This window comes from Anolis carolinensis, chromosome 1 (assembly GCF_035594765.1).
Source record: "Anolis carolinensis isolate JA03-04 chromosome 1, rAnoCar3.1.pri, whole genome shotgun sequence".
In the NCBI taxonomy this organism is placed as follows: domain Eukaryota; kingdom Metazoa; phylum Chordata; class Lepidosauria; order Squamata; family Dactyloidae; genus Anolis; species Anolis carolinensis.
Genome location: NC_085841.1, coordinates 207,882,715 through 207,896,849, shown reverse-complemented (window position 1 = coordinate 207,896,849; position 14,135 = coordinate 207,882,715). Strand labels below are relative to the sequence as shown.

Below are 14,135 nucleotides of genomic sequence, written 5' to 3'. Positions count from 1 at the left end.
CCCGCCCCCCGAGCCTGGCCTGTTGATGCACTTCGTAGCCTGGAGGACATAGCTGGGTAAGATTGACACCACCCAGCTTGTCCAGCCAAGTTTCGGTAATGCAGGCCAAATCTGCCTTTTCATCCAGGATTTAGTCCTGGATTACTGCTGACTTACTATTGACAGATCTGGCATTTAACAACAGAACCTTAACCCCGGGGGGGGGGGGGGGTCTGTCATGTAGGCCGCAAGGATTTTGTTGCGCTTCTCCCTGGGCTGATTGAAATGACCGCAACGTCTCCTCCCCCAAACAACCTCGATGGCCATCTCCTGAACCTGGCAATCTCCCTCCCCAGATATCCCTGAAACAGGGGGAGAATCTAAGGGGGCTAGTCATCTCTCTGATGTCAAGGGGTCAGATCGGGGGGATCCTGAGAGGTTTCTTGAAGGGGGGAAAGGGGGGAATCACTTGATATATTTGAGGGGGAGCTAAATAAAAGTGGTGAGCAAGGATGGATATAGTAATTTCTTTGGGTAGAGCCATGGGCTGGGGATGGATCAGTTAGATTTGGATCTGATAATTCAATAGATGTTTGGATGGAAGTTGGGCTAGCTACTTTTGGGGGAGCTGGATTGGGACCAGAGGTGGAGAAACTTGGAGTAATATTTAAATAAATTCGTATTTGAGGGTCTGATCTAAGACCACTAAGAAGGGGCCGAGTCACTGGGTCATAGAGGACTCTCCTAGGGTATAGACCCCGATAATTTAGCCACCCTTTATATGAAAGCACCTCTTTGGGTATCAATTGATCTTCAAAAGCAATTAATAAATGAAGGGTGTAGTCTTTACATTTACCAACCAAATCATGAAATGTGTGCGTGCTCCAACAACAGTTTATGACATGCCTCCCTTCTGCCTCCCTCTTTGCCCTCAACTATGTAACTAACCCTTAATAAAAGTATCGTTCCATTCTAACTTCTCTTTTTCATGGTAGTTATTATGTATCTTTTCTTGTTTCTTGCATGAGGGACTCTCACTTTCTCACTAGCAATGAACTTTCTGAAGAAGATTCCCCTCTTTCTTCCTCCAGCCTGATTGCAAACAGTTGCAGCCGGATGAAGGGCCTTTTCTCTTTAAATCGCGGATGAGGAAACCTCCAAGATCTCCCCATCCACGGATTAAAGAGTTGGCATCCATTTTATATCATCTCCCTGAACTGATTCTAAGCATGCCTGGTATCTTGCCCTTAACCTTTGGGACACCCTCGTCGCTGGAAACCATTTTATTTCAATAAAACAATAAAGTTTAAAAGGTCAACAGCTGATTGTCAAAATTAGCTCCCTCTTGCCGTGCCGCGCTTCTCAATGCTGAAACTTGGAGCCGGAAGTTCGGACTGCATGTTGGACATGGAGAGGGTCACCCAGAAGCCTTCTCATGCCCTGGGCTAACCGTTGTCACACTCAACGACCCCTCCTGCCAGCCCCAGGCCAAGCATAGCCACACCATGAACACTGAGTGGAATCCTTCCTTTCCTTTGGACTTTACACTTTCCTATGAAGTTTATGAATTAAAACTTTGAACTCAAGGGTGGATGGGAGTGATTGAGCGAAACGATTTATGATCTCATCAATGTATCCTGCATACCCTGCATAACCCTTTTTCATTCCTACTATGAAATATGTACTATGTGTTGAAATATTAAGAGTGACCGAAGTTTGACCCGAGAAACCAACAAACAGCTGCAACTCAGATCGATTGTCAGATACCTTTTGCATGAACAATAGACCTAGCTATTCCCTTTCAAATCTCGGAGCAAGGCCATTTGGAAGAGGAATTGACCACTTGGATTTTATTTTACATTCCAATGTGGAATAATCCGGCCCTTGGAAAGCCAAGGATTATTCCAGATGTCATTCTTTTATCAATGAACTCGATCCATTGAGAAACAAACCTGCTCATCCAATCAGCCTGTGACTCACCAGAATCTGGCAAAGCCTGCCAGACAAATATGTATATTTGCACCCTCAAAGTAATCAATAAGTCGCCTTGAGGGCTTATCTAGGCTCTCAGCCTCATTAATTCATTCATAATCCTCTTGGCCATTCATTGTTTGCAGCTCAGCCCGCCCCCTCGCCCCTGATTGGCGGAAGTACTGAAGCAGAGGGAGCCCTCTGATTCGACGGAGCTTCACGCCACTCTCCCAAGGACCAATCAGCATGAAGCTGGGCGGGGGAGGTGTGGCGGGAATTTCAAATTTCACTGCCCTGTTTTCTGTACTATAAAGGTTACTGCTTTGTATTTCTTGTCATGTCTTCTTGGTGATTGATTGCTGTTGACATCCTTTTCAGCTGAATTGAATAAATCATCAACTCGGTGCTCTCTCTTCAGTCTACGGGTGAGATTATTGGGGAATGGGGAAACTCTGATTCGTAGCAGCTCCCTGCTTGCCAGGATCAACGAACCTGCTGGGGGAAACTTCGGGTTACTCTCGCTTAGAAGGGAACCCCCAAATTCTAGCTCAATATCATCCTGACTGCTTAATGTGAGGTGTTTCAGGATGAACTCCATGGTGGTCAAATGCTGCAGAGAGATGATCTGAGATAGCAAAGGACAAGGTAACTTTAATGCTGTTTTGACCTCTTTTAACCAAAGCTACTTGAGCCAGTTCGGAGACAGAATGAGCTGCGACAGTTTCCACTGCCATCCTGTGTTTCCTGGGCTTGGGTAGCCAAGGGACCTGGAATGGCACTTACTTCCCTCTCTTGTTCTCCATGTCATGGTGGTCTCTGGGCACGACATGGATTCTACTGATTGGTCGCTGCCTGCACTGACATCAGTCAGGGTGACAGACTATAGGGGACGATTCCTCATCTCCCCATTCTCTTCCCTCATTACCCCAGCCAATGTCACTGCAGGTCATAGTGAACTGTCAGGACTAATTTCACACTGGGAGACTACTGCAACTCAGACAAGGGAAGGGGATGGTAAGAATGGCTGTGTGGTGGACAGTCAGGACTTCCCCTCTCCACCACCTCTGCAGTAACCAGGATGAGAGCTGTCTGAATAAATAATCTCGGGTTGATCCAGGATATACCATGCTGAACCAATCCCAGGATACCAGTTCTACTAGATATCTGCCCCAGAAATACTGAAGATTTCCCAATGCTCCAGAACAAGTTTAGAGTTCTTACACTGCATTTACATTTAATTTTATTCACTTCTGTCCAGACTATATTTACACTAAATAAAGGAACACTAAGAAGTGCATAGACTCACTCCTTGTTCCATCTACAACCATCTTTCTTTACGAAAAATATCATGATATCTAATGAGAGCAATATATGATCAGAAAAGTGTCTAATTAGTACATACTGCACAATAGTTTCCCCAAATGTTTCCATTTCCATTTAGGTAAAAATTAAATTTGCCTCTCCAGATAAGTAATTACATGCTTTAATTCATTTACTGCTCCTAAATGACTGCTTTAGAATAAAGGTAAAGGTAAAGGTTTCCCCTGACGTTAAGTCCAGTCATGTCTGACTCTGGGGGTTGGTGCTCATCTCCATTTCTAAGCCGAAGAGCTAGCGTTGTCCGTAGACACCTCCAAGGTCATGTGGCCTGCATGACTGCATGGAGCGCCATTATCTTCCCACAGCGGTACCTATTGATCTACTCATATTGGCATGTTTTCGAACTGCTAGGTTGGCAGGAGCTGGACAGCGGCCGCTCACGCCGCTCCCGGTGTTTGAACCTGGGACCTTTCCGTCTCCAGCTCATTGCTTTAACGCACTTCGCCACCGGGGCTCCTCTTTAGAATACAGCCGGCATATATCGTAACAGTACTACACTATTTAGATTGTGTAATAACCGGATAGTTCCAGGATTCTTCAGTGCATGCATATTTGTGAGAACTCACACATAAACACACACATACACTAAAAAAACTCTATACAAATCCATTCAGAAATTGATGTATCGGTAACAGGCTCAAGAAGAACAGCAGATCAGTAAGATTTGTCAGCTAATGGACTGTGCATTTTTTTTCTTTGAGTTATTAAACAGATAATGCCAACATCTGAATTTTGGGGGAGAGTATTGTGTATATAACTTCTATTTGTTAAGTTCTAATACCCAAAGATGGTACAGTTGGCCCTCAGTATCCTTATAGGTATTCTGTATCCACAGATTCTGCAATCTATAGCTTGAAAATATTCCCCCACACCAGTTTGAAAAAACAAACCTTGATTCCGACATTTTATATAAGGGTTATCATTTACTTCGCCACCACATATAATGAGACTTGAGCATCCATGGATTTTGGGATCCATGAGGGGTTCTGGAACCAAACATTGGCATATACCAAGGGCCCACTGTATACTGCAAAACTACCCTCCACATCTTTTACACTGGTAGTGTAATAGAAAGCAACAATTCTACAGAATCTATCAATGTTGTCAGTAGGGTTGGGGTCACCAAGTGCAGTAATTTATAGTGTCACCTTCATGGACCATACTAAAATACCCCCGTCCCCCAAATTGATAAAATCACCCTTAAAAAAATGAACAACAAACAGCAGTAACAAATAGATCAGTGCGTGCTTGTGTAAGCATACAAAACCATAAGATTGGAAGCATCATTGCAACTGGGTAACAATGACTAGAGGGCATAGGATTTTCTCCTTGTACATACAGTAGAATCTTGCTTATCCAACATAAACGGGCCAGCAGAATATTGGAAAAGCGAAAATATTGGATAATAAGGATTAAGGAAAAGCCTATTAAACAAATTATGTTATGATTTTACAAATTAAGCACCAAAACATCATGTTTTATAACAAATCGACAGAAAAAGCAGTTCAATACACAGTAACATTATGTAGTAATTACTGTATTTATTAATTTAGCACTAAAATATCACAATGTATTTACATCATTGACTACAAAAACACTGACTACTAAAAGGCAGACTGTGTTGGATAATAGAGAATGTTGGATAAGCTTGGATAAGGTTGGAAAAGCGAGACTTTGCTGTATACAGATATGGTACTCGTAATTTTAATTTCTACTTTATTTTGGAATTGCAATATAGCACTTCTGCTTAGGCAACATCCTAGCTTTCATTCTTGTCTACTTTAGAAACTCCTGTCAGTGAGAAGAGTCAAGTAGGGGAGCATGCCTTATGTGTGTAGCCAGGATTCTCTGGGGTTCTGGTTTATCATTGCATTCAGTGCAGTCATAGAATGTCCCTTGAAGATACACAGCAGGGTAAAAATTTAATTTAACCAACCTATTTTTAAATAACATCCTGTGCAAGGGACTGTCACTATCACTTAACATAGTTCAAAGGAAACCCTAGCTGTGTAAGAACAGGATGATGGGAAAACAGTATCTCAATAGCTATATCAGGCAGAATTTTGATGGCCATATCTTCCATTTCAGATCTTAATCAGCACTAAAGACTGAATGGAGAACTGCAACGTAAGCAGTTCTTGCTGATAGTTTTCATTAGGAATTTTTAAAAGAAATGTAATTTCAGTACACAGCTCTGCAGCAGATAAGGAATACATCAAACTTAATCTAAGTGAGGTTTTTTTTTTTTTTTACAAAATACTTACAAATAGCACACCAAAGTCTATATATATAAAAGGCTAAAAAAAATTCGGCCTAGGACAAAACAACAAAACCACACATCCCAAACTTGGCAACACAACCCCTCATGCATGCCTCTACGTTCATACAACAAAAAGAAAAGAAAAATAAAGCCCTAATTAGAGGGAAACGAATAATTATGTTTTATCCAATTGCTGCCAGTTAGAACTCTGCCCACTTGGTCTCCTAGCAACCTACTCAGCCCAGGGGACCGCACAGTTAGGCCTCAGGCCTCTTCCACACTGCCTATAAATTACGGATTATCAGATTTGAACTGGATTATATGGCAGTGTAGACTCAAGGCCCTTCCACACAGCTATATAACCCATTTATAATCTTATATTATCTGCTTTGAACTGGATTATCTTGAGTCCACACTGCCAAATAATTCACTTCAGTGTGCATTTTATACAGAAGGGGCCTCGTATAATCCAGTTCTAAGCAGATAATATAAGATTATAAATATACAGTAGAGTCTCACTTATCCAATATAAACAGGCCGGCAGAACATTGGATAAGTTGGATAATAAGAAGGGATTCAGGAAAAGCCGATTAAACATCAAATTAGGTAATGATTACACAAATTAAGCACCAAACATCATGTTATACAACAAATTTGACAGAAAAAGTAGTTCAGTCTCAGTAATGCTATGTTGTAATTACTGTATTTACAAATTTAGCACAAAAATATCACAATGAATTTAAAACATTGACTACAAAAACATTGACTACTAAAAGGCAGACTGCGTTGGATAATCCAGTACACTGGATAAGCGAATGTTGGATAAGTGAGATTCTACTGTAATATGAAATAATTACTGTGGTAATCCAGTCCAACCCAATTCTGCCATGGAGGATTCAATCCAAGCATGCCCAACAGATGGCTACCCAGACTCTCAATAATAATAATAATAATAATAATAATAATAATAATAAGAAGAAGAAGAAGAAGAAGAAGAAGAAGAAGAAGAAGATCATACAATCATAAGGTTAGCAGACACCCCTAAGGATCATCCAGTTCAACTTCCTTCTACCATGCAGGACGACACAAACCAAGCACTCCTGACAGATGGCCATCCAAGATCTGTACAGTAATAATACAAATCAAATCATAGAATCAGACAGTTAGGAGAGACACCTAAAGGCCATCCAGTCCAACCCAACTCTGCCATTGGATGATACAATCCAAGCACTCCCAACAGATGGCCACCCAGCCTCTCAATGCTACTACTAATAATAATAAAAACATCATCATACAATCCTAAGGTTTGGAGTGACCCCTAAGGATCACAATCCAAGCACTCCTGACAGATGGCCATCCAGCCTCTACATAATAATGATAATGAAGATGATGATGATGATGATGATGATAATAATAATAATAATAATAATAATAATAATAGAAGCATAGAATCCAAGAGTTTGGAGAGACCCCTAAGGGCCATCCAGCACAACCCTTTCTACTATGCAGCAGGACACAATCCAAGCATTCACAACACATGGACAACGTATAAATACAATACAATACTACACAGGGACATAGACCCCCCCTCTACCCTCACCACTTTCACAGTACACAAACAACCAAATGCATACTAAACATAAAGACAACCATACAACAGACATTCAATACCACCACTACCTCAACAATTTCTCACCAACACCACCAGACAACGCCACAGCAACTTGTGGCCGGGCACAGCTAGTACTTTATAACATAGTTAAAACAATTATGAAGAGGAAACCCTAAGGGAAGATTGTTGTTCTTAATAAACTCTGCATTACCACATGTGTCAGACAAACCTCAGCAAAATTACAAATAAGAGCAAACATTATCACTACAACATTATGCAGAAACACGTTATGCATAAATTACAATTATGCAAAATTATTCAGTAGAAAGCACTCCCTCAAGTTAATAACAGCAATGAGTTATTAATGTAATGAAATTTGCTTCCACAAATAATATTTTAATATCAAGATTATTTTTGCTTCACTTTACTGTCACCAAGTGCTTTTTAATTGCCAAATTAGAAATGTGTGCAATTAAGCTTAATAATTATTTTAATTTATTAATATGCTGGCATATTACACCCATCTGTTTTAATAGTTTATTTATCAGAGTGTTTTCCGGCTGCTGAATACAAAAGAATCAAATATAAAATACCTTGTGTTTTATTTTAAGAACCCTCATTTATTCAGTGTGCAGTGTTTCTTTAAAAAAAACTTGTAAAGACTGTTTATTAAATGAAGATCAGATAGCTATTATTATTTATTTATTTGCCATATTTATTTCCCGCCCTTCTCACCCCGAAGCGAATTCAGAGCAGCGCATCTTTACTCATCTCTCATTTGCTGCCTATGTGCTCTTTTCTTTGGGAGGGAAAATACATAACGTTGGGACTCTAACCAGCTTCCCATGCCCACAAAGAGTCCAGTCTCTCCCAGTCCTGAAGCAACTTCTCCCAACCAGGAGCCACAAGAAGCTAGACAACTACAAAGGAGGAAAACAGATAGTATTCCCAAGGTGCCTTTGAGGAAACACACCTCATGGTTGCAAGTGCCAGCCATATTGATTTTTCTCTCTTCAGAACAGAAGTGAAATAACAGATCGTATAAAGTCTGGTGCTGAATATGCCAAAAGCCAATCAACTTAAAAAACACACACACACACACACACACACCCTCAAAACTATCTTCAGGAGCATGCACACACCCATTTTTCCTGGAGCAGAAACAATAGGAGAGATACAGGGGAGCAGCAGTCTTCTCTTGTTTGCCAGCCTAACTGCTGTTGTTCTTCCAACTACAGTACCTTCAAGTTGACCTCTACCAATGGTGTCCCTATGAATGAGGCTTCAAGTCCTCAACATCCCTGCTCAGGTCTTGCAGACCTATGATTTCCTCAGTTGAATCTATACACCTGTAATGCTTCCTTCCTCTTCTCCTCTTGGCTTCTACCTTACCAAACATTATTATCCTATCTAGTGACCCATCCCTTCTTATGATATGCCCATAGTATGACAGTCTCAGATTAGTCATTTTGTCTTGTAGGGAGGGTTCAGGCTTGATTTGCTCAAGGAACCATTTATTGGTCATTTTTAATCCTCTTGGCTCTAGGGGCAGTTCAACTGAGTCTGGGGCATGCTGAATAAAATGTTTTACAGTGTTTTGTATATAGATACTTGTTATTGTTTCTTTTGATGTAAATGCATATGCCCATTGGTTGAAGCATTAATATTTTTTGTGTGTCAGAAGCAACTTAAGAAACTGCAAGTTGCTTCTAGTGTGAGAGAATTGGTCGTCTGCAAGGATGTTGCCCACTGGATGCCCGGATGTTTGATTTTTACCATTCTTCTGGAAAGCTTCTCTCATGTCCCTACATGGGGAGCTGGAGCTGACAGAGGGAGCTCACCCGCTCTCTCCAGCTTCAAACCACCGACCTGTCAGTCAGCAGTCCTGCTGGAACAAGGGTTTAACCCATTGTGCCACTGGGAGCTCATATTAATAAATTTATTGATTGAATAAAATCCCACATTTTCTTCTTCCAACTGGAATATATGGCAGTGTGGACTCAGATAACCCAGGCCAAAGCTGATATTCTGGTATTTTCTGCCTTGATATTCTGGGTTATATGGCTGTGTGGAAGGGCCTGAACATGCATAAGGCTTGTAGGGGCAGTTCTGCCTTGATTTGCTCTGGTCTCCATTTAGTGGTAATTTATATATACCTTTTGGCTTCTAGAGAAAGTTCAGGATTGAGTCTCTCCAAGGGCACTTCCACACAGCCCTATATCCCAGAATATCAAGGCAGAAAATCCCACAATATCTACTTTGAACTTGGTTATCTGAGTCCACACTCAGATAATGTGGGGTTTTCTGCACTGATATTCTGAGCCCTGGGCTTATAGGGAGAGTTCTGTGTGGACGCGCTCTGGGGTCAGTTTATTGGCTTGTGGGGGCGGCTCAGCCTCGATTCTTGACTGACACTGGAGGGAAAGGAAGGAGGACGCTGCCCGCGCCTTCAATGGCGACCAACCCCGTCCCCAGACCCACGCACGCCCTCTCCCCGCCCTTGCCCCCGAGACGAGCGCTTTTACTCACCGAAGAGGGTCAGGGCCATGGCGAAGGCGCGGCGAAAGAGAGGACACGGGTTCCACGCCTCCCTAGAAGCGCAGCAGAGGAAGCCACTAGGCGCACAAAGAGCAGCGGCAATAAAAGTTATCTCGCCTGAGGAGGCGCCGGGTGGGGATTCTGAGGGGCTGGGCGGGGGTCACTTTTGGGGGTTGTGGGCGTGCCCAGGAGAGGCTAGGGGGTGGCTCTGGCGAAGGGAAACTTCAGGAGCGGCGGCAGACAGCTGTCGCCCACCGGAGGGACGCCTGGCCCTGCCGGCACTTCCTCCCACCCGCCTCTGCTCAGCAGCCGCCTTCAGGCTCCGGTAGCCATCTTGACTCGCCACATGACCGGCTCCCCCTCCCCTCGCCCAGCGCCAGTTCCCATGGTAACGGGGGCTCGGGGCCACCAGCTCCCTCCATCCTTGGCCGCCCTGCAAAGGCAACCCGGGGAAGGTGCCGCCTTGGTTTCTCTTTTTAAAGCGGGGAGAGAGCAACAGGGTCTCTCTCTGCCCAACTTCACTCTTTTCCACATCTATTCCAAAGCACTTGCTAACTTTGCAGTGATAAACACTCCCATGTCTAATGTGTTGTCGACAGCTTTCATGACCAGAACCACTGGGTTGCTGTGAGTTTCCCGGGTTGTATGGCCATGTTCCAGAAGCATTCTCTCCTGACGTTTCGTCCACATCCATGGCAGGCATCCTCAGAGGTTGTGAGGTCTGTTGGACATTAGGCAAGGAAGGTTTCTATATCTGTGAAAGGTTCAGGGTGGGAGAAAGAACTCTTGTTTGTTGGAGGAAAGTGTGAATGCGACAATCAATCACCTTGATTAGCATTGAAAAGCTTTGCAGCTTCAAACCCTGGCTCAATCCTTTGTTGAGAAGTGTTAGCTGGCCCTGATTGTTTCATGCCTGGAATTTCCCTGTTTTATTAGTGTTGTTCTTTATCTACTGTCCTGATTTTGGAGTTTTTAAAATACTGTTAGCCAAATTTTGTTCATTTTCCTGGTTTCCTTCTTTCTGTTGAAACTGTCCACATGCTTATGGATGTCAATGGCTTCTCTGTGTAGCCTGACATGGTGGTTGTTAGAGTGGTCCAGCATTTCTGTCTTCTCCCTGGTTGGTTCATCAAGTGCTCTGCTATGGCTGACTTCTCTGGTTGCGTCAGTCTGCAGTGCCTTTCATGTTCCTTGATTCGTGTCTGGGCAATGCTGCGTTTTGTGGTCCCTATGTAGACTTGTCCACAGCTGCATGAGATACAGTAGACTTCTGCAGAGGTGAGAGGATCCTTCTCATCCTTTGCTCAATGTAGCATTTTGTTGTCCCATGTCTCATTTCATTTGTTTGGGGGATACATTTACATACACTGTAGAATGAATGCAGTTTGACACTTCTTTAGCTGACATGGCTCAATGCTATTGAAACCTGGGATTTGTTATTTGGTGAAGCCGCTGTAACATCGTAGATACGCAGGCACAATCAGACCCGCTCTGGAAGTCTTTAAGAAAAAAATAATGCCAACACTTATATTTGGGGGCACACCAAGTTGGCCAAGATCAATGCCTTCCAAGTTAAGCATCTTCGCATTCTTCTGAGCCTTTCCAGAACAACAATGATGGCCACAGTAAGAGCGGAGCTAGGAATACTCCCAGTAAAAGCTCAAATTTTAATGAGACAATTCAATTACTGGTCAAAGGTAAATAGGATGAATTCCAGTAGATTTCCTTGCGTATGTCAAGACCAGTGCGCCCACAAGTCATCATGGGTAGTGGCCTTAAATAATGAGATGGCTAAAATTGGCCTTCCTTTACAATTTCTGAATGATCTCAGACCTAGGGCAAAACAAGTGCTGATGCAACGCACTCATGATATCTATGCTCAATTGGACCTAGTAAGTATAGGTTGGTCTTCTGTCACAAAGTTTTTAGCTACCCACAAAATGAATATTCATTTAGAACTCTGACTATTCCAGTTCCATTACCATTAAGAAGAATATATACCAGGGCCAGGTTTGAACAACTCGGTATTATGATACAAACTGGTCGCTACTGTAACATCCCAAGAAATGAGAGATTTTGTGTCTGGGGAGAACAAATACTGGAAGATATCAAACATTTTTTAATTGACTGCCCAGCATATGCTGAACTTCGACACAGATATTTATATCAATTACTATCTAATTTTAGGTACCCTAACAGAAATGATCTTTCCTTTTACAAGGACGGGAAAGATCCACCATAATCAGAGTAAGCCTTTTTATCCTGAAAGCTATCAAGAAAAGAGCACATTTCCTGAAAGAAGAATCAGGAAAGTAAGATTTTAATGGCAAACAGAAGGTCAGCTGCTGTCCTCCCATCCTTTTTGCCTTGTTTTTATTTGTGTTGCACTTTGAAATGGTCATAAAACTGGTCAAACAAATAAATTATTATTATTATTATTATTATTATTATTATTGACACAACAACATTGTATTACACAGCAATTATTATTATTTGGAGAAGCCCTGGCAACCTTTGGCAGAAAAGTCTGTAAAACCTCTGTTCTATAATTCCATAGCATTGAGCCATGGCAGTTCAAGTGGTGTAGACTGCATTAATTCTACAGTGTAGATCAGGCATGGGCAAGCTTTGACCCTCCAGGTGTTTTGGACTTCAACACCCACAATTCCTAACAGCTGTTCAGAATTGTGGGAGTTGAAGTCCAAAACATCTGGAGGGTAAAGTTTGCCCATGCCTGGTCTAGATGCACCCAGAGTCTCCAGTCCCAGGCAAGTACAGGCTTTACTCCCCGCTGACATGTTTTCTGACGCATTGATAATTCTTGAAATTACAGACCAGTCCCATTAACTTGAAGAGGCTACTCTTTTTTTATCAGTTCTTCTTGCCCGTGAGACTGAGTTGGGGCCTCTGGCACATACGGTAATGTGTTAAGTTTTGTGGGTTTTTGGCAGCCAAATGTATTTGCAAGTTAAAGAAACCTGGGTTTCACTTTTCAATGAGCTCCCTAACCCATCAGATGAACATGGGCTTTCTGTACCCTGGGCATTTCTTGACATATTTTGAGACCACTACATGCCGCTTTAGTGAAGCCAAAATAATAATAATCATCATCATCATCATCATCATCTTTATTTATATCCCGTAACCTCTCCCCGGAGGGACTGAGGGTGACCATAATAAAATCATGGAGCTGGAAAAGAGTCCAAGGGCTATCCACTCCCACTCCCATCTGCCATGCAGGAATAAACAATCACAGCACTCCTGATAGATGGCCATCCAACCTCTGCTCAAAAACATCCAGATGAGAAGATGCCACCACATTCAATGGCAGAGGGTTCCACTTCTAAACAGCTCTTACAATCAGGAAGTTCTATCTAATGTTGAATATTTTTTCCTGCAATTTCAATCCAGTGCTCCATGTCCTAGTCTCTGGAGCAACAGAAAACAAGTTGAGCACATTTTCAATATGACATGCTTTAAATATGTAAACAGGGTTCTTATTAGGAATATATTAATAACCTGTTAGGATTAGGATATGGTTAGATATTGGTGCAGAGTAGCAAAAATGCAGAAAACTACGGGTTTATGTGAGCAGAGGTGAGAAAAAGCAAAAATAGCCAGCCTCCCTTTCCCTTTAAAAGGTCATGCACATAAAATAAACATCAGAGACATCAAAAGTAAAATAGTAAAAATATGTTTACTCACAATCTTGTATGATGATGGTCATACAGGTCAAAAACATCTTAGTTCCAAAAGAATACAGTTCAGGATACTACATATCTCTTAACAAAGAGAAACATCAGCATGGTATGGCAGGATAAAAAAAAACAAGAAGAACAGAGAGAGAGAGAGCAGGAAGAGAGTCTCCCCTTTTTATGCCCCAAGTTCTAAAGGTGTGTGTTCCCAGAAAGGATACTCCCCTATTTCACATTGAAAATGCATGGATGATTGCTAGATAACCCAACACTTCTATTTTAATCTCCTCTCCAGACTAAACATCCCCAGCTCCCTAAGCCACTCCTCATAGGGCTTGACTTCCAGACATTTGACCATCTTGGTTGCCCTTCTTGGACACATTCTAGCTTGTTAATTGTAGTACACAGAACTAGATGTAGGATTCTAGATAAGATTTGACCTTTGTTGCCTATACATTCCTTTGGACTTCATAAGTATTCTAAGTTGAATCTATCACAAGGAGTTCTTGGCAATGTGTATTTAAAGAGGTTTGCCACTCTCTTTTGAGGCTGTGATAATGTGACTTCTTAAGATGACCCAGTGCGCTTCCATGGCAGAATGGATTTGAACCCTAGTCACCAAGTGTCCCAGTCCACCACTCAAACCACATTTGTTTGTACAAATTAAATATTTTTATTTATAAAACTTGTATATTGCCTA

General features: G+C 42.1%; 1 protein-coding gene across 7 annotated transcripts in view; it reads right to left on the bottom strand.

Moving 5' to 3' along the window:
* Positions 1 to 10,089, bottom strand: part of chn1 (chimerin 1) — a 225,299-nt gene extending 215,210 nt beyond the window's left edge. For 3 of the 7 annotated variants that reach the window (XM_062969164.1, XM_062969168.1, XM_062969165.1), the window contains exon 1: positions 9,732 to 10,084. Coding sequence is in view for 2 of the 7 variants with exons in the window: in XM_062969168.1 (XP_062825238.1) it covers positions 9,732 to 9,750 (19 nt within the window). In the remaining 5 variants the exon portion in view is untranslated. Of the gene's footprint in view, positions 1 to 9,731 lie in introns of all 7 variants that reach the window. The other 4 variants (XM_062969167.1, XM_062969163.1, XM_062969162.1 and 1 more) reach the window with 4 other exon arrangements.
* Between the last annotated feature and the right edge of the window lie 4,046 nt (positions 10,090 to 14,135).